The sequence below is a fragment of the Alligator sinensis genome, unplaced genomic scaffold (assembly GCF_000455745.1).
Source record: "Alligator sinensis unplaced genomic scaffold, ASM45574v1 scaffold570_1, whole genome shotgun sequence".
Classification (NCBI taxonomy): domain Eukaryota; kingdom Metazoa; phylum Chordata; order Crocodylia; family Alligatoridae; genus Alligator; species Alligator sinensis.
This window is the reverse complement of record NW_005841997.1, coordinates 2511821-2531246: the sequence shown is the minus strand read 5'-3', so window position 1 is coordinate 2531246 and position 19426 is coordinate 2511821. Positions and strand designations below refer to the sequence as shown.

The 19426-nt window shown below is 43.7% G+C and overlaps 1 protein-coding gene across 5 annotated transcripts in view; it reads right to left on the bottom strand.

Moving 5' to 3' along the window:
• Nucleotides 1-92: 92 nt before the first annotated feature.
• The window catches only part of COMT (catechol-O-methyltransferase), a 35020-nt gene continuing 15686 nt past the window's right edge, over nt 93-19426 (bottom strand). For 4 of the 5 annotated variants that reach the window (XM_014518936.2, XM_025201508.1, XM_014518941.2 and 1 more), the window contains exons 2-5: nt 13364-13646; nt 7452-7645; nt 4318-4449; nt 93-1377 (exon numbers count right to left, since the gene is read on the bottom strand). In XM_014518936.2, coding sequence (XP_014374422.1) covers nt 1198-1377; nt 4318-4449; nt 7452-7645; nt 13364-13646 — 789 coding nt within the window. In that variant the 3' untranslated portion in view covers nt 93-1197. Of the gene's footprint in view, nt 1378-3002; nt 3101-4317; nt 4450-7451; nt 7646-13363; nt 13647-19426 lie in introns of all 5 variants that reach the window. The other variant, XM_025201509.1, reaches the window with a different exon arrangement.

The following is a 19426-nucleotide window of genomic DNA, read 5'->3' as shown; positions in this document are numbered from 1 at the left end:
GCTGAACCATGGATCAAAGTGCCTGGAGCTGGCCAGAGTCTGCGTGAAGCAAAATGGTGCCTCATGCTCCTGCTCAGTAACGGCACAAGTCATTTTCCTCCTTATTTTTTATTTACAAAAGTGAACATTGCATCATTCTACCACATCAAGGGGCACTCTGAGACGTGCCATTGAATTAGTGCACCATTCAGGAGAGAAAAGTTACTTGGAGTGCAGCCTCGTACCTTGATGACGCTAACACTGGGTACTGACAGCACTTTACTATAGCATTAATATTACCCAGGGTATACAGAAAGGCACAGCCTGTTGTGTCCCATTAGAGAGCACCTTCTGGTTACCCAGCACTTGACCCAGGGGAAGAGACATGCCCTGCCCCCAAGGAGGTGAGTTCTCTTAGGTACTACGCAAAGGATTGGAAAATGGTGTTTGAACAAGGTCTTGGCAGTTTACTTATTTTGAGCACTTTGTTAGAAGAAGTTGTTCCCTGTCTTTTGCAAATGTATCCTTTGGCCCATCTAGCTCTTATAGCCTTCCCCTCCTTGCTACCTACAGCGTTGTCCACTGTCCAGTTGGGTTTCACCACCCACAGCAGTCTTTTCTCCCTCCCAATGCCAGCCCCTGCTGGCAGGCAGTCCCAGTCTGCCTTTCCTCCAGCACAGGCCACAGTGTCGTTTTACCAGTAGCCACCTTTGAATATCTGTGGTGTAACTAGGATTCATCCCAGCAGCGCCTTGCCAGTAATTCAGCAAAATCAATGCTGCTGAAGTACTCCTTCCCTGCCAACGGGGTGTTTCTTTCTCAACAGCGATTAGTCTGTTTGGCTGTGGGACACAAGCTCGCAGCAGCTGCTGTGATTTTTCTGTTTCACTCTTGGCTCTTAGGGGGTTGAACTCAAAATAAAAAGATTATTTTTGCTGTTTGGCAACACAGAGATTAATTTAAGGGAAGTTTTATCTGGGGTGGGGGAGGCCACGTGAAAAGATAAAAGCAGCCTTCTCCATCTCATCTCCGGCTAGTTACCTTGTCTATACTCCCACTCTAAATCTTGGTCCCCCTCCTCTAAACTCCCTTTGTTAGAATTTGCTTTAATTACAGGCCTTGAAATACAGAAAGCTAAACTTGAAGCATGAACACAGTTAACTTGTGCAGTTGCATTTACAATTTTTGAAACAGCACTTGGGTACCAAGGGCTTCATTTTATCCCAGAAACACGGCCTTCTCCATGGCATCTTTGACCTTCATGTACTCCAGGTGAGACGGGTAGTTGGTACACTCGAAATGACTGTTATTGCGGATGTAGTTAATGAACTCAGGAGCCCCAGGACAGACTATATTGTCAGCCAGGATAACCGTGCCCTTCCTCAGCAAGCCACATTCCTAGAAAGAAGACAGACTTGTTCTAAGTGATTTTCTTTGCTGTAGAAGGGGCTAAGATATTTTTTAGCACATGTGCAATATGCTTTCATGAGAGACATTTCATCCTCAAATATGCTCCCAAAGTAACAGGTTCTAATATAAGCTTGACAGGGGAGGGAGGGGCTGCTCTTCAAAAAAGATCTGAAAAGTCGGATCTTTCTTCTAACATGATCAACAGTAAAAGTCTTAATGGTGCTCATGGGAGCCTGACATCATTAGGGTTCACATTCAACAGCCTGTTGCAATGACCAAGGGCCTGGCATGGTTTAAGGCGATGTCTCTGCGGGGAGTTCAGAAGACAGCACTGTGCTGGGTAACATTTGGAGGGTTTTCCTCCCATGTCTCAGGGCATGAATGCACGTAAAAGGCATTTTAGCATAAGCATGTTAAAAGCCCCCGCACATGTTCGTGAAGCCTTCTGGTGAGGACAGCCTCAGTCAGGCACCAACACTACTGTGAGAAAAAGTGCACTGAAGACTGAGAGCTCCTCTGCTTGCTGACCCTCGGCCCAGCTGCCCTGTTGTTTTCTTGGGTGGCAGGGCCCCAAAGGGACAGGCCGGCATGCTCCAAGGAGTCCTGGGGCACTATTATCATCGTGAAGCACACAGTGACATTCAGAAGCAGTTCTCCAACTGTATTTACTTGTACTTGTATCTTTCCTTAACAAATGAACAGAAATTGCCTCCCTGAGCTTACCAGCAATAAAAGCCCCAGCAGCATTTCCTGGCTACAGTGACAAGAAGCAGCTGCTGGACACTCTTTAGGGTGCTCCTTAACAGCTTCAGGACACTATAGATGATATGGGTCCCTACGAGGTCATCTGTATTAAGCAGACTGGATAGACTAGAAGCTGCTAGCTCACCATGCTGGGCCCTTAATGTTGCATGAGGCAGAGCAGAAGCGATGGGTCTGCACTATGTGTCCCCTGGTCTGTAATTCTCACTAAGTGGATTAGAAACCTGGGAGTGGAAATGGCATTTCTCCAGCTGTATTTCCCCGCCCCGAGCTGCTGTATCATCACAACGCCACTGAAATCTGGTGCATGCTCCCTGTGTCAAGGACCTTTATTCAGCACTGTGGGAAAGGGGGAACAGCATGGGCCATCTGAAATGCTCATTAGAAATGCCATAGAAACATGTTCTTTCTGCCTGGGGGAAACCTCGTGGGTATTTACTTCGGCGATCTCAGCTAAAATCCCCTAGCACTGCTGCACTGAATTCATTTGTTAGAATAAGCAAAACAGTGCTGTGGTTTGCAACCAGAAACTGCTGAGGAGGATGGAGCTAAATGACTCAAAGCTTTGCTTTGGCTGTTTTCTGAAGGCTCGGTGCTGAAAAAGGACATTCTAGCCCTCCAAATACCAGGGAGCTTGGAAGCAGTTTTACAGCAAGCTTAAAAGGGAAGATATGTGCTGAGGAAAGACATTTCAGAGGAAAGGAAAACAGTTACTGTCTTCCAGTTACTGAAAGGAAAATTCAGTAGTGAGTTTCTTTAAAAAAAAAAACCCTCTCCCAAGCAAACCCTTCCCTATTTAAACAGCTGTCTGGAGAAGGAGAGGGGCAACATGAGAAATGATGGGAGTTTACCAGGCAGCCGTGGTTGTATTCTAGCGGGCACTGAAGCTGATGATCTTTGACCAAGGGGGGATGTGGGTACTGTGAGGCTCAGTGAAGTAGTGACTGATCTGAAAGTAAGAGCATGTCCCATAAAACAGAGAGCGGGTAGATATTTGTGGAGAATGTAACTGCAACTGAAGCTGGCATTTCCTTCTAATTAGCTATTTGGTAATCACCAGCTCTCTAGGTTTAATGGCACTCCTGATGCTCTCTGGGATAATATCTGCTTATGTGCCGTTTTATAAATATAGACGCTGTGATTAATTGCTGGGTTATTTGGAATTACCCCCAAGATCCTTAACAGTTCTAGTTTGTCATTACCGGTTGGTCAAACAACCCACAATTTGCTGTTGCTACTGTTGCCACCTAGCTTTGTAATGAAGTCGCAGTAGCTGTTCTCTTTTACTGTGTCTGAAAGTTTATCTAACATATCTCCCAACTACACCGTGGGTCCTATAAAAGATATTAGCAAACCAATCTTGCTTATTGCATATCCCATCATGGCAACAACAGAACTGTGACACTATCACCTTCTTTTCTGGCTGACACTCCTCACCCCAAGCTGTGGATGGAAAATAATTTGAACTGCAATGAGTGCCCAGGATGGTTTAGTTCTGCATGGCACTAAGGGCTGCTCCATAGCCAAAGGGTGGCAAGAAGACCCAAGTGATGTGTCGAAAATTGGACAAAGGGCATTACGAGGAGAGAATCCCATCAAGAGGCGCTGGTGGCAGCACATCCCTGTGAAAGCCAGGGGAGTTTCCCATCAGGATATCAGAAGAGGGTCCAAATTTTGAAGTTAGGGTTTGGCATCTGAACTTCTCCACTTTTCAAGACATCTGGGGTCAAGTGCTCTAAGTTAGTCTGGTTCAGAGAGGTTTAAGCAAAGAAGTTCAGACCCAGGCCTGGACTTCATCTTTGATGGGCAGTTCTGGTTGGGATTTCTCTTTCACGTCTGTCATACAGGAAACCAAGGCTCTGAGGCTGCAGATAGTAGAGCAACCCCTGGAAGATACTGTGTATCCTCAGCTTCCAGTGACACCAGCATGGACGGGAGTTGAGGGCCTTATGCACCACTGTGAATCTGGGGTTCTGCTTCCTTTTGTCACATCTCCATGTACTTGCTACAAGACCTAGTGAGGTGTGATATTCCCCCTTTATAGGAAATAGGCACTTGGCAAATATTATGAGGGAGTGGGGGGCAAATATTATGGGGGGGTGCAGATTTTGTACAAATCTAGACATTTGCTACTTGACTGTTAGGATTGAAGTTGGCTCAACTCACTTGCAACAGGATAGTATCTGGTGTGTATCTTTCTTTCCAATGGTCGAGAAAGACAAAATCCAGTGTATCCACTTCATGCTTTTTCTTCAGCTGTGGGATAATTTCCTCTGAAGGGCCTTCTAGAATTTTGACCTGAAAAGGAAATTCATCTCTGGTTAATCTGTGAACCTTTTTGTTATCTTTCTCTCTTGCGCACAATGCCCCTAGCTCTTTTTAAGTTGTGGTCAGACTTCAGTGATTGTGTTAATAGCCCTTGTGTATAAATTCAGCTGAACTGCACTGGCTGGGTTTGGGCCACATGAGCTTTTTTGATAAATTGACTCAATTATTTTTTTTCAAAATGTTTTTTCTCTCTGTGCAAGTATAGGAACTCCGTGACCTTGGCTCTGTTGGGTAATGCGGCTCTCTGCTATCCACAGGGGAATCCACAGATGAAAAGTGTTTGACTTAGCTTGGAATTTTAGTCACATCTCAGTCAAGCCTTCCAGCCCAAAGGAAACAGGTCGTACAGAGGGGAGGTTAAAAAGACTGAGATTGTTTAGGCTGGTACACAGTTTGAGATAAAATAACACTCTGTTCTAATTTGCAGTCAGCAGAGAGTACAAGCAGGGTAGGGGCCATCGCATCCTGATTAGAGGTTTATTGGCACAAGCTGAACGACACTGAAGCACCTGTATTTGTTAAGCGGGTACCATATGGTGCGAATAAAAAAAAAGTCAAAGAAGTCTGACTGTTGATTTATGAATCATAACTGATCAGTAGATTCACTCAGAGCTGGAAAATGCAACTTTATGCAGAGCTGTTATTTCAACCTTTGTTCAAGAAAAGGACTGAACAGTGTTTGGAGTCGATTGGGAAGGACACTTAAGTTGCTGCCTTTGACACCGCAGCAGCACGAAGGATACAGTCCAGATCCTTCGTCAGTGAAACCTCAGTATTGATTTGGAGCTTTTAGTTTATATCAGGGAATCAATGTTTTAGCTTAGACGATTGTGATAATACAGTGACATTTTCAGCAGTGTTGTTTGAGGTCACTAGTTAATGACCGATCACGGATCAGAAAATTGTGATTGGATGCCAAAAACCCAAGTTATTCTCAGTGTGATTGTTGCTATTTATTACTTGCATTATTGTAGCCCCTAGGGGCACTACTCATGCACAGGCTTCACTGTCCTAGGTGTCAGACTCGCACACAACAAAAAGATGTTCCTGGTCCCATGGAGCTGACAATCTAAGAAGACAAGAATGAATGCAGACAGGCAGAAAGGTAACCATGAAGTGAGGAAACCTCAAGGTAATATCAGTTGGACATTTGATGTGGCACCATGTGGGAAGCTGCTAGCCTGACGGGGCAGGAGGGGCAAGGAACTGGCTAATGGGGAGACCACAACAGATCTTAGAGAAACCGAACTGTCAATTTTGCCAGAATTCTTCAAGAATTGATCTGGGATCTTATTTAATATATATCATTAATGACCTTGGCACAAAAAGTGAGAGTCTGCTAATGAAATCTGCTGTCGACATATAATGCAGAAATGTTGTTAATACAGAGAACAGGAATCTCAGATAGGAAGAATGGAATCACCTTGAGTATGACCAAAGGAACAGTACAAAATGTAAGCTCGTGTACTTGGGGCTAACAACAAGAATTTCTGCTGTTACACAGGGGCTCATCAGGGGAAAACAAAAGCGGAGGAAACCGATGCATTTGTTAATCACAAAAAAGTTTATCAACTGTCAATGCGGTTGCAAAAAAAGCAAATGCAATTTTAGGATGGATAAAGTCAGGTGTTTTCTGTGCAAGTAGGGAAGTATTAATGCCGTTGTACAAAGTACTGGTGACACCTCATTTGGAAGACTGTGGTCCTGCACACTCGAGAAAGATGGATTTGAACCAGAATGGCCATAAAAAAGGGCTTTGGGGATGATCAGGGTCATGGAGAGGGCATTAAAAAAGATCATGACTTGTTCAACAATTGCTAAATGAAGGATGAGAAGGGAGACTATTGCTTTTTGGATCAGTGGTTCTCAACCTTTAAGACTTGAGGCATGCCTCAGAAAATGTAAGATCTTAGTTTTGATTTGTTTTTTGACTACAGAAAAATAGCAGAGAAATTCCCCTGATGCAAAGAAGTCAGAGAGACCACAGCAGGTCAGAATAGGTGCAATACTACGGATTCCTCTGTGAAACCTCTGGGTTTATCTTGCAAATCATGCTTGAACACCTACGAGTGCTAACCTTGTGAGCACCCTTGAAAGGGTCTCCAGGTATCCTGGTTAAGAATTACTACTCTAGATACATATCAGGGAAATAAATCCTGAGAGAGAGAGGAGAACTGCTTACGCTGAAGGACGTTGCTGGCACAAGAACAAATGGCATTAGCTGGCCATGAGAGGAGGCAGGCTGGAGATTTACAAGACAGTTTCTAGTCATCGGAAAAGTTAAGTTCTGGAGCAACATTCGAATTGGAGCAGGAGAGGTGAAAACCTAATTAGTTTTAAGACTAAGCTTGATGAGTTAATGAGAAGGATGATATGACACAGTTATGTGTGATAGCAGGGGACTCGAATCAGTGAGGTAGGAAGCCCTTTCCAGTTCCATGGTCCTATGGCCCATCTCCAGGTCATCTGCCTACAGCAATAACCAATTATTAGGGAATGGGCCAAACTCGCAAGATGTTTTCAAACTTCAGGTTCAGGCCACTGGTTCTGCACATGTCCCTTTCAAGCCTTGCTCTAGCCTAAGTGTCAGACTAGTTCGTGTCACCGGCACTTCCAAATTCCAATTCTAGCTCTGATTTTTGGACACACTTCAGTTTTGTGACCCCAGCTTAGAACTGAACAGCAGCTGACCGGAGCATCTGTGCTAAACACCGATTTGTCTTCAATATTTTGCATGTGAAAAGGAGCAATGATCTGACCCAGTGCCCATTAGACATTCTTCAGCTTAATACATTGATCATAGAGTTGAGCCTTGTTGTCAATCTCTGTTCACTGCTGAAATAGCCAAGGGTGTTGCAATAGCTATGTTTATCTCAGCATAAAGGCTATAATTTAAATACCTCCCTACCATTTTTTCTGTCATAACGTCCATTTCGCCCTTTTTTCAACAGCCACAGACAAATCAGAGGTACCTTCTCTTGTACTCCAGCAAACTCAATTATCTGCTTGGCAATGGCAGCAAACTCAGCGTTGAACTCAATGGTAAGCAGGCGGGCGCTGGGCTTCAACAGCCGAGCCATCCTCACAGCTGAATAACCACAGTATGTTCCCAGCTCCAATGAGGTTGAGGGCTTGGCCTCCTCCAGTATCTTATCTAGAATCAAACCTGAGTAGAAGGGAAACAGGTGAGCTTCTGACAAATTAAACAGCATCAAGTGTAGGCAGGAAGTTACCAGAAAAACGCTCACAATTTAATTTATGAAGTTACCAGGGGGTTCAAAATGTGTGGGGGTTGATGTCAAGGTTTATCTAAGGATCCTTTTGCAAAGTGGCTCCTACATAAATCATTGTTGATCTGGAGAGGTCCTGAAGTCTTGGTAAGAACCCAATTAAGCACATCAAGTGAAAAATGCTGCAGACTGCACCAGCGGCATGTGAGGACTCAACATGGTCTCATGAATGCTTTCACAACTTCTTTTATGCATGGGGGTGACTTCAGGGAACATTGTGATCTGACCTCCTGTGTGGTGACAATTTCAATGTCCCCATGTTTTGATATGAAAAATGATTGCTGACTTATGTTTCAGATTTTAAACCTTCCAAATAGGAAGTAGGTTCTTTGTGCCCAAAGAAAATGATTCTGATGGGCCTAGTTCAACAGAACAGCATAATCATGGGTGAAAATGCAGCATCTTCAAAGATCACTTGCTTGTTGTAAAACCTATCCATACATGAGGAATGCACAATTTGAGAATGTTGTGAGTTCAAATCTTTTTGCAGACAGGGCACGTGCAGTGTAAAACTTTCAGCTAAAGAAATAGTTATTATGAATGAAAGATCTAGCTAGCTGTCAAAGGCTCCATATACATGACCTATAACAGTTAGGAATATAAAAGGAAAACTGAAGGCATTTAATCTTTAATTGGCTGCTGTGTCATGTCCCTGATGTATGCATCTACCCCGTATAAGCACACACCTCATCCTGGGCTACTGTCATTTGTAACCGAGAAGAGCTTGTTTAGTCTCCAAATTGCAGGAATTAAAAGCAAGTGTCAGATCAGTTAACTTCCCTCCACTAAATTAAATAAAGAAGCAATAGGGAACAGTAGCATTTTGCCTGGGTGGTTGCACATCCCAGCAAGGACCGCTGCCATTCTGATCTCCCTGCTTTACACTCGCTTCTGCAGTGCCTTTCCATGTGACCACCATCCAGAACTCCCAGGGACACTACTTTCTTGTCTGAAGCGAGTGCAAGAACTCTGCAACTCTGTAAGTGTGTCAAGTGCCCAGCCAGAAAGGGCCTGAGCCAGGCACCCCTCTATGTAAGTCCGCCAAAAAGCCCTTTGGGGATTTAGTCAAAGCCAGTTGTAAAGCCTAAGGGTTCAGAGTGATCTGATTCTGGTCATTTTCTCATCGCAAGCCAAGTGTGAACTGCCTTCAAAGAGTCAGCTTCTGCCCCAAGTGTTTTGCTGGTGTGAAGAGAACGGACTGGCACTGCAGCATCCAGCCACTTTCACTGCATCATAAACTCCCTGTTCAAGGAACCTTCAGACAGTTTCCATCTGGTATTCTCAAGTGCTATGGGAAGGCTGCAGAAGACAAACGCATAAGAAAGCAAATGTGCAGCATTTCCACCTGCAAAGCAACATAGCATTTCCCTTCTGCAGTGTTTCAACCTGCAAAGCAACATAGCAGTCTATGGAAGTCAACAATAGAGACAGGGCTAAAGGTGCCAAAAGAAGAACAATGGGGAGACAGCAGATAGGCAAAACCAGTGAGAAAATAGAGCAAAGAACAAGAGACAGAGAATACAGATCAGAGAGGAGAGCATGGGGAAGAGAGCCAGGGAGAATGCACAATAGGACTCACCCAAAGATGGCAAAGATGCAAGAAGAGACGAGAGATTTTAAGGGCTGATCCAAGTGAAATATGCCTTTGACTCCAACAATATTGCAAAAGTGAAGCTGCCTGATTTGTTAAGTAATGTCTTAATTGCTATATTCCATCCACTTTCATATATGGTGATGGAAAGTCTCCTAGGGTACAATCGACTGGCCTACTAGCCCTAATTAGAAGTATAATTTAGCTTTCACTTCTCACCGTGCGTTATTAGCACATTTCTAAACAGGTGCTGCAACTGTACTTTTCTTGCATTATTGATCAGTGACTTCCATGGTAATAATTGGTGTTCTCCCTTCTGTCAATGTTGTTCAAATACCATTGTGTTTGAGCACTTACTGTTGCCTGTAATGGTACAACTCACAGCCCTATATTATCTATGCAACAGGCTCTAAGCAGTCTCTTCATGCAGCTTTGTTTTCATGATTATTCATGGCATTATTTGTTTCATTAGGGTATATGTAGCATGGTATAGTGTTCTGATTTAGTGTAGAGTAGGGATGTCTTCCTATACACTGACTATGGTATTTACTTAGATATTTTTCTGAGTTCAGAATCTGTGTGTCAGATCAATTAATTTTTCTCCAATAACAGGAACAAAAAAATGAAGCAAGACAGAGAACTTTGGCATTTTGCCTGGTTGGTTGCACATCAGCCAGTTCCTACAAAAACAGGCCTAACTTACTGTAGAAGTACCTGCTGGCACATGCCAGAGCACAGGGCATGTCAACATTTCTACTAGAAATTCCTGTTCACTGTTCTGGTGAATAGCTGTATGAAATCTCAAAAAAAAAAAAAAAAAGCAGCAATGCCAGCACAAATGCTGATGATTCAGTAGGTATCACTGTACTTTTTTGGAAGGTCTGAAATTCTTGTTCTAGCTCCATAAGATTAAATCTGTTGTTTGAAATGAGATACAAGATGGAAGTTCTGACCACATGGTGTCAAGATCCTATTTAACACATGCTAAGTTTCTCCCACCTTCAACCCCAGTCTCCTAGCCAACTTTTTATTTTGAATATTCAGTAATTGCTTTGCACCTAGGTGCTATTTAAAGACACAGATGTGACTGCTCTTTACTGAGGAGCAACGTGACTTTGGCATTCTTTCAGGTTTTGAAAGCAGCTAAATAACGTAAGACAATGTCATTATACAATTCCATAAATAATGGGCCAAGTCACGAGGTCCTTAACTCTCACTCCAGCAAACTTTTACTCAGTGCAAAGGACATCTCATTTGAACAAAAGATGTTGAATACCTGGCCCAAATTACCAGGGTCAGAATTCTAACAATTTGTTTTTAGCTATTGGGTGCTACCATTTTTACCCTAAATGCACTGCTCGTATAACCCCAGAATGTTTCCATGAACTGGATATAAAACACAAAGGTTCTCCTTGCCCACTGTGAAAATTCAGTTGCTTGGTTATAGTTAACCTCACAGACAGGGACAGAAGTTACACAAACCCATTTAAGTGATCAGAAACTGGTTTAAACCTGTAACGGAACAGAAGTTCAGTGCACTTAAACCAGTTTCAAAATGGCTGACATTGGTTTACGATAAACCTGGTTGAATGTAGTATCAGACTTCATTGATCTGGGTCAAACCAGTTTATGAAACTTCTGTCCCAGACCCCTTCCTGGTTCAAGTTAAATCACAGTCCTCCAGCATCCCAGCATACTTTTCAGCCCTAGGCTGGGCTGTGCTGTCTGCTCCAGAGAGCAGTGCTGGCCCCGCCCTCTGCTCCCTACCTGGAGCAGTGAAGGCTGGCTGACAAGGGAGTGAAGGGGGCAAGCCCAGCTGGGGATGCAGCCCAGTCTGCAAGGGGAAAGGACTGCCCACCCAAGCAAACCCTACCTGGGGTCTGGGGCCAGGGAGGGGTGTTAAACACCCCTTCCTCCGCTTAAACTTACTGCTGGCTACAACTGTGGACTACAAATCCCAGAGACACCTGGAAGCAGGAAGAGAAAATGAACACAGCCAGAGACCTGCGCTCTAGTGTTCCCTGGCTTCTAGCCTGAGCCACTGCAGGCATGTGGCTGCATTTCCTGAATCAAAGGTAAATGTCTGTTCACTTATTTTTCAATTTAATCTGTGCAGTTTAGACTAACCTACAGGCTAAAGAAAGAAAAAAAAACAAAAACGTTTAGACTAACCTACAGGCTAGGGACAGACATTACACATAAACCAGTTTAAGTGATCAGAAACTGGTTTAAACCTGCAACAGAACAGAAGTTCAGTGCACATAAACCAGTTTCAAAATGGGTGAAACAAGTTTGAGATAAACCTGGCTGAATGTAGTATCAGACTTAACTGATTTGGGTCAAACTGGTTTATGCAATGTCTGTCCCAGACCCCTCCCTGGTTTGAGTTAAATGAGACTTCCACAGCATCCCGTCATGCGCTCTGGGCTGGACAGGGGTCTCTGCTCCAGAGAGCTGGGCTGGACCCTCCCCTCTGTTCCCTGGCTGCAGCTCTGGCAGAGACCTGTAGGCACAGCAGGGTCTGCCTGGCTTACTCCTGCTCTCCCCTTCCCCCGTCACCACTCCTTGCTGTAGCAGGGATTCCCTCCCTCCCCTCTGCCTTAAACAGACACCTCTCATTTTGCTTCTCCTTGATGGCTATGGTCCGCGGCATGGGAAACAGGACAAAGGAAGACAGGACTCTGTTGGCTTAGGGCTTTTTGGAGCTAATCAAGAGGGAGCTGGTAACCTCCCTCCTTTCCTTCTTTGAAAACAGCTGTTTAAGAAGAGCATGAACTAATGGAAAGAGGCTGTTGTTTTCTTAATGGGCTGATAAACACTGAGTTAGGGGTACTAAACACTGTTATATCAACTCCCTGCTGGGCTGCTTGTGTGGGGGGGAACACCTCCCTAATCAAAGCATTCTGCTGGGGTCTGGCCATGCCCCACTCAGCTGAGCACTGTAGATGGGAAGGAGGGCTACTCTAGCACCCCCTGGCTTCTAGTCTGAGCCACTGCAGGCATGTGCCTGCATTTCTTCAGTTCAGAGGGGATGTCTGTACAGTTACAAACCAATTTAGGCTAGCCAAGTTAGACTAACCTACAAATATTGAAGCAATTCAGGCTCAGGCTTTTTGAATGTCTGTCCCTAGCCACAAAGACTGAATTGATTCAGTCTTGGGCTTTTTAACTGTCTGTACTTAGCCACAGTCTTTGCACAGCCTCTAAAAGTGAGAGGTCATGTTCTCAGAGAGACGCTCAGCCCTGGAATTCACAGGAAGCATATATTAAAATTCTGCCACTACAGTGGTGTAAATAGATTGTTTCACTGCTTTGCATCTAAATGCATGCAATGAATGTGTGTCTGGCAGGGCATGGATTGTCTCTTTAGTTTCTTGCAAGAGCCAGATTAGCTAAGAGAAGTTTGATTTACTTCTGGATTGGTGCTAATATTTAATTCTCCCATTCATTTTTGGACTATTTCTCATGTGTTTTACATGTATATGATTTCTCCTCCCTTAACAATACATTGCCTGTAACTAAAATATTTGTATGCAAAAATCATATTATTTTAAGGGTGTGTGCTTTTCTTCCAGTGCAGGGTCTTGGAGAGCTTTACAAACATCAGTGAATTATGCCTTGCCTAGCAGACAAGTTCCATACTATCCACTCAGACAGGTAAAAGCGGTAACTTTTCTAAGGCTACACAAAGAAAGCTTGAAGATTCAGGAATACAACTGAAAAGACTCTTCTTCTCAGCTCCCTGCTCTAACCACTCTATGCCCTTATTTAACAGTGTGCACAGCACAACAAAAATAAAATCTTGTCCCTACAACTCCATAGTGAAATGCGCTAACTCCTCCCAAAGAGACCAGTGTAATTGTTATATAAATATTTTTCTGACCATGTGGTTGCTGCGTTTCTCATATAACAGCAGGGGCCAAAGGACTGGAATAATACATCTTGTATTATCCTCATCTCAAACTCATAGTGGCCTTGAAAAGCTTATTGCTGCTATGATTACCTTTTTCATCCCCCACATTCATGGCCCACTCTTTCTGGGAGCAGTACTTATCGATGGTGTCCACCACGCTCTGGGGGTCCCCTCTGACAGCGTTCTGCAGCACAAAGTTTAAAATCCTCTGTTCTTTGCTCTGATCCATGATGAAATTGGTTATTTTCTCCAGGATGATTTCATTCCAGATAAGGGCTGCGATGCCGTTGTTTCTAATGAGCAGTACAAGGAGCAGCAAAATGAGAAGCAGGCTGATGACAGTGAACAAAAGGACGGGAGAGCTCTCCAGCATCTGCAACAAGAGAGACAAAATTGGCTTCTCGTTAAGGTGGCCCAGAAAAAGACCATTCACTGTGTAAGCATTAGGCTCAGAAACATTGTGGCCACTGCCCTGAATAGGAAGGGATGGAGATTAATTAGGGTGCTGTATAGTAGAGGGGGAAATACCTTTGTTTTATACAGAGATGGACATTTCTTTGGAAACTTCCTTTAGAAGCAAATTTCAGAAGCAGTCAACAAGCGTCTGTCTTAATGTCCTGCTTCCTTCCCCCAACAGCCACTTAGCTGCAACTTCCAATGCACAGTTGCTTAGAGACTGGGTCCATGTTCAAAGGGCCTTTACAAAGCTCTCCTATACATGGAAAAGTATGTAAGATCCTAAAGAAGTGGATGTAGGGGGTAATTTGGGCAATGTGGAAGGGGTGCAGAACAATAGGTAAGCAACAAAATATGAAACCTTTCACCCTTTGATTCTGACCACAGGTCAGCGGAGATCAGACATAATTAGGCAAAATCCCATGTGAAAGGTAGGTGCAGGTTGCAAGCAATGACATCACAGGAAACACCACATAGCCCTTCTGCAGAGCGCTCCAGCAAAGGGCTCGTGTGGCTTGGAGACTGAGTTACCCTCTCTCATCCAGAGCTTGCAATGTGGGTGCTTGATGGGGAGTGGGGCAAGAAAACTGTGGCCCCACCAGTGTCCCTGCTGATACAGCCTCGGATCTGAGCTCCCAGTGCAGTGCTTCTCAGGAACGCAATAGCCTTCACTTGTGTCAGCGCCCTTAATGATTTCTTTTAAACCACTGATTTCCCCCTCTCCTATGCCAGTTATAAAGCTGCTAAGCTGAATCCCTGTATCAGTAGAGAGGAATCCGGGCACAGGAAATTCAGGAGATGTAACAAAAGCGTGCATTGTATTTTGCTGACTGGCTCGTTGCTGCAGCCAGCTAGAATCCTCTAATGAGGCTGTGCCTATTGTTTCCCTGAAACTTGTTTTCTCTGCTGATGGTGGTTGTGTGTCCGCAGTCCAGGGGGGGGGTGACTTCAGGGCATTAGAACATGAACATGAACCTCACCAGATGGGATTCACGTCATCCTGCTCAGCTCATACCCTAAATCCCTTCAAAGCCACTTACTTAGCACCATGCAGGAAGATGCATTTATTATTGTAATGAGTGATTCCATGGCTTGTATTTTGTGACGCATAGAAGTTTCAACCCGGACTGTGCCTTTAAAGAATTGATTTAGTCTTTCTGCAAGTGCACAGATGATTTGCATGCGGCTTTGGGTACACTGCTCTCATACAGCTAAGACAATGAGCATCGCTTCTGATGATCCCCCCCCGCCTTGTCTCCTCTTCTCTCCCGTTCTGGCATTTTCCTCTGGTAAGGGCCGACAAGGGGTGGGGAGGGAGAGGGGCTGGAATGTGGCCGGATTAGCGCAAGGCTGAGTGAATGCTTGAGTCGCTTTTATTTGCAATCAAACATGGGTCTTAGGAATTTGGAGGCTATTTCCCCTCCCCTGTGCGTCTCTTGTTATTTATGAGTTAACTCTTTCTACCCAACAAACTCCCTTCAAATAGTCTAGTCCTGCAAGATGCTGCATCTCCCCAATTCCCACTTCCATGAAGTTTGACATCACTCAACATCTTGTAAAACTACTGGACACACAAGTTTGGGAAGGACACGTGACTCAACCTCAAAGGCCTCTGGGTCCTGCCCTCAGACTCTTTCCTATCAAAGACCAACAGCACTGCTTGTGCTTGCCACTCCATCACAGTCGCACCTGCTCCTCTGTGCCTCTTCGGTGGGGTCTGCACCAAGATCCTTCTCCGTGAAAAACCCACCCCTTCGCTTCAAACTTTGGATCACCCAATACAGCACGTTTGGAGGTCAGATGATGGTTAGGTTGCCATGGGGATATGCTCAACTCATAGTACGGTTATTGTTTGTTCCCTCCTCCACTTATCTTAGCGGCTCAGCGAGGGCAATTTGTTCGGAGCACTTACAGTCTGTTTCTTTGGCCCTGGATTAGTTGGCCGGGTTGATGTTTATCTTCTACGCTTCCCTTGCAGAGAACTGCCCTGAACTGCCTCTTTTTAGTTTCTCAGCTCCATCGTTTTTCAGAGGAAAATCCTGTTTCTTGGCTTTTGCATGTCCAAGGTAGCAAGAAGCTCCTCTCACCCATCAGCAAGATCACAGGGCTGGCACGGCTACCCTGTTCCCTCCCACAGTAGCCATCCTATGGACCGCTGTAGCAAGTTTCCCATGTTCTTTGTGGAAAAGACTCAGCTCTTCAGGGCTGGTGTTCCCAATCCTTCGAAATGCAGAAGTCTCAATCTTCCCAAAGGTGGGGCTTGGCTTGGCCTCCGAGGTTGACAAAATCCTCTTTCTAGTGGACCTCCCTACTTATTCGAATGCCATTGGCGGACCAGCACTATGAATATGTTGGAGATGTGTTAACAATTCTTGAATGTATGTGGGTATGCAGCTTCTTCCCAAGAAACCAGACAGCCTGCTAATTACCACTGAGTGCTTAACCTTTCCTGTTACTAGTGAAGATGGTCCCCGTCTGCCTGGATAGCAGTGGCATTTTGGATGGCATCCTGCCTGCATTCAGACATGTCTTAAACTGGAGAGGGCATTTGTTGGGGTCTGAATTGTGTGCCATTGCTGGAGAGGTTTTTTTTTTTTTAATTATTATTACACTGGATCTTTCAGCATCCTCCAATAAGATATTACTGTGGGCTACTGCATTGGCAACTAAGGGATGTTGCTGATATACCTGGGACCACCTTTAATGGTCCTTGCCATGCTTGCAAATTAGGATGATGCACAACAGTTCAGGGGTAAGTTAGTTTGCATCACTTGAAGGGACAGCTCGTCTTTGTTGCAAAGTGCTATCCCGTGGAGAAGTCCTTTTTGTAAATATAAGGTGAAACAGCAGCTCCCTGCTGACGATGCATGACTATTGCATAACTTATTGCTCCTGAATCCTATTGCTTGGCCCTGAAGCAATTGCCAACAGATTTCACATCAGAAAAAAAGGAAAAACAAGACTCATTTGGAAGTGGAAAGGAAAAGTAAGAACTTCAGTGTCCCTCTCGCCGCTTGTTCAACGTGTGGCTTCCCACGGAAAGAGCCTGATGCTCAGTAGTGTTGTTCAGAGTGTGGTTTCCCTGTGCAGTTAACCTTAATTTCACAAAACCTGGCAAAACACACCACACCGTTGAGACCTTTCAGGTGGGTCTTCCAGCGGTGTTTCTCCATAAACTACTGTTTAATGGATGATATCATGTTACAGTCCACATATTATCGCCACACCTTTTACCTGTCAAGTGGCAGATTTATTTGAGATTAGCTCTGCTGTTTGGGAGCTATTGTTTAATGTTTAAACACAGAGGCTCGGTCTGGGTGTGCTTTCACTTTGATCCTGATGTGGATGGTTATTTCTGTTTGGATATCAACAACCTCCATGACTTGGCTTGACTGGTGACCGTGGCTTTGAGCTGGTGGGTTGTGCGATACGAAACCCCTCCGGGAGCTCTCATCCCCCCCAGCCCCAAAGAGAAGATTTTTGTTTCAAAGGTCGGTGTTTCACTTTGACCTCTACTGGCCCGCTGTTGCTGTGGTGATGCATAATATCAATTTTAAAACCTCAGATATGAAAATAAACCTTGCCTGACAAAAAACAGAGTTTGGGGGGGAAAAAATCTCTGAACTACAAAAAGTCCCAACCTCAAATCCCCTCCAGCTACCCCAGAAACTATGTGACTAGACATACAGCTGCCACCCCATTTGCCCTGAAGGTTAATGTAGGCCAGCTCTTCTGAACCAGTTGGGAAAGCAACTTCCCTTTTCTCAAGGAATGAGCAGCTTTCTGTTCTGCTTCCACATTCAGCTATGAACCCGTGTTGTTGGAAACTAAAATTTAAACTAGATTTTCCTGCATTACCATAATGGCACTAGGGTAAAGGAGCTATTTTTAATCTTAGTCATTTTTTATGTCTTGATCAACAGAGATTTGAGCAACAGGAACATTTTAAACAAGTAGGGTGGGTTTGATTTAAATCAAATCGATTTAAATCGCTGTTCAGGAAGCCTCAATTTAATTGTTGTCTGCTACAAAAAGTGCATTCTTGTTGTTTGATATCCTTTATGCATGTAACTTCTGAAACTTTGCGCCTTTAGAGAGAGGTAAGGGCTTGACTGTGTGTACACAAACTTGCAGAGAGACAATAGGGCTGATGGTAGGTAATCAGGTCTGTTATCTCTCATCTCCGTATACTGCTGTTAACAAGGATGTTATCTCTAGAGACAACAAACTCTCCCTATGCCTGAAGAAGGGTGTTTTTGCCAGAAAGCTTGCAAAGAACAATTTTTCCAACTATTTAGTTGATCCAATAAAAGATATCTAGCTACCCAAAGAACAGTGTCTATGATCTCAGGAGACACAAATCCATAGTTTGAGAACTGAAACAAAGCATTACAGAGATGCTTAGTGGGATCTTCTGGACTGAGTACTAAGTCCCATTGGGTCGAGTGGTTTTCTTTAATTTTACTAATCCATAAAAAGCCCCTGAGAATCCCATAAGATTGGGCCCCTAATATAGTCCATTGCCTGTTGTGACCTATTTATAAAACTTCTAAAAAAGTTACATGAATATATTGTCTCAAATAGTATATAATTAGAAGTTATAATGCCTATTCCATGATGAAATTCTTTGAGCTTTAACATATCTTAAATAAAAGCTATCTTTATATGTTTCATGTTTTACAAAAGCATCTTAAAAATGAAAATACAATTAAATAAAAAAATCTGATTTAAATCAAAAATCCAATTTTTTAAAAATCATTGTTTTTTATCCACCCTATAAACTAGAATTCAAATTGCTTATCTTTTGGGGATGGGTTGTAGAGCCCCTCCCCAGAAAAACTCTCAATCAAGTAATTAGTTTTGACTACCCATATGATTTAAATCCTGAAGGGTATTAAAGGCTCAGTCCCATGTGGTGTTTCAGTGGGATACCTGCATCTAAATCCCAGTGCTGAGGGTTAAAACAGTAAAGGCTGTTTTAACAGCTACATCTGTCTGCTTCCAGATTGCTAGCTAGGGCCTCCAAAGAATATGCTCTTTTTATCCTTTCCTTGGCTTAGCACACTTGCTATTTGCAATATGGGTTATTTTTCTAAGGAGAGTTTATTTAAAAAAAAATACTTGGTGTCTTTAATGTTATCTAATACCCAAGCATCTTAGCAATATCATGTTGTTATTAAGAGTTCCTTTGAGAGACTATTATCCTGAAATATGCTTTCAAGAGGAGGTGGATTTAATAAGCAGCAAGTCACTGTTCTCTAGCTTCACGTTTTCAGTGAAAAGAAAACTGTTTGTTTTTTTTCCACCCTAGTCTCTCCTCTACTTGGAAAACAGGTAATGCATCTGCTTCAAAAATGTGGAAGAAAAAAGGTTTGCAGAATAGATCAGCCATAAAAGCATCTTATTGTCAATATTTCACTGTGTAGATATTAAGCGTGTACCTAAATGGGAGGAAGAGGGAGGGGAAAGGGAGCATGTACCAAAAATTGAACTCTGGTTTTAAATACCATATGAAAATTTAAAAATGTAATTCAACCAACATTACTGCATTAGTGCACAACAGGGTACTTATTCCTGGGTTCATTACGGCAGCTTTAGAAATTCAACTATAACGCCACACTTAGTGTGGATTCACAGAATATATTAAATACACAGCAGAATATAAATCAAACATGGGTAAGCCTCCCATAAGTGAAT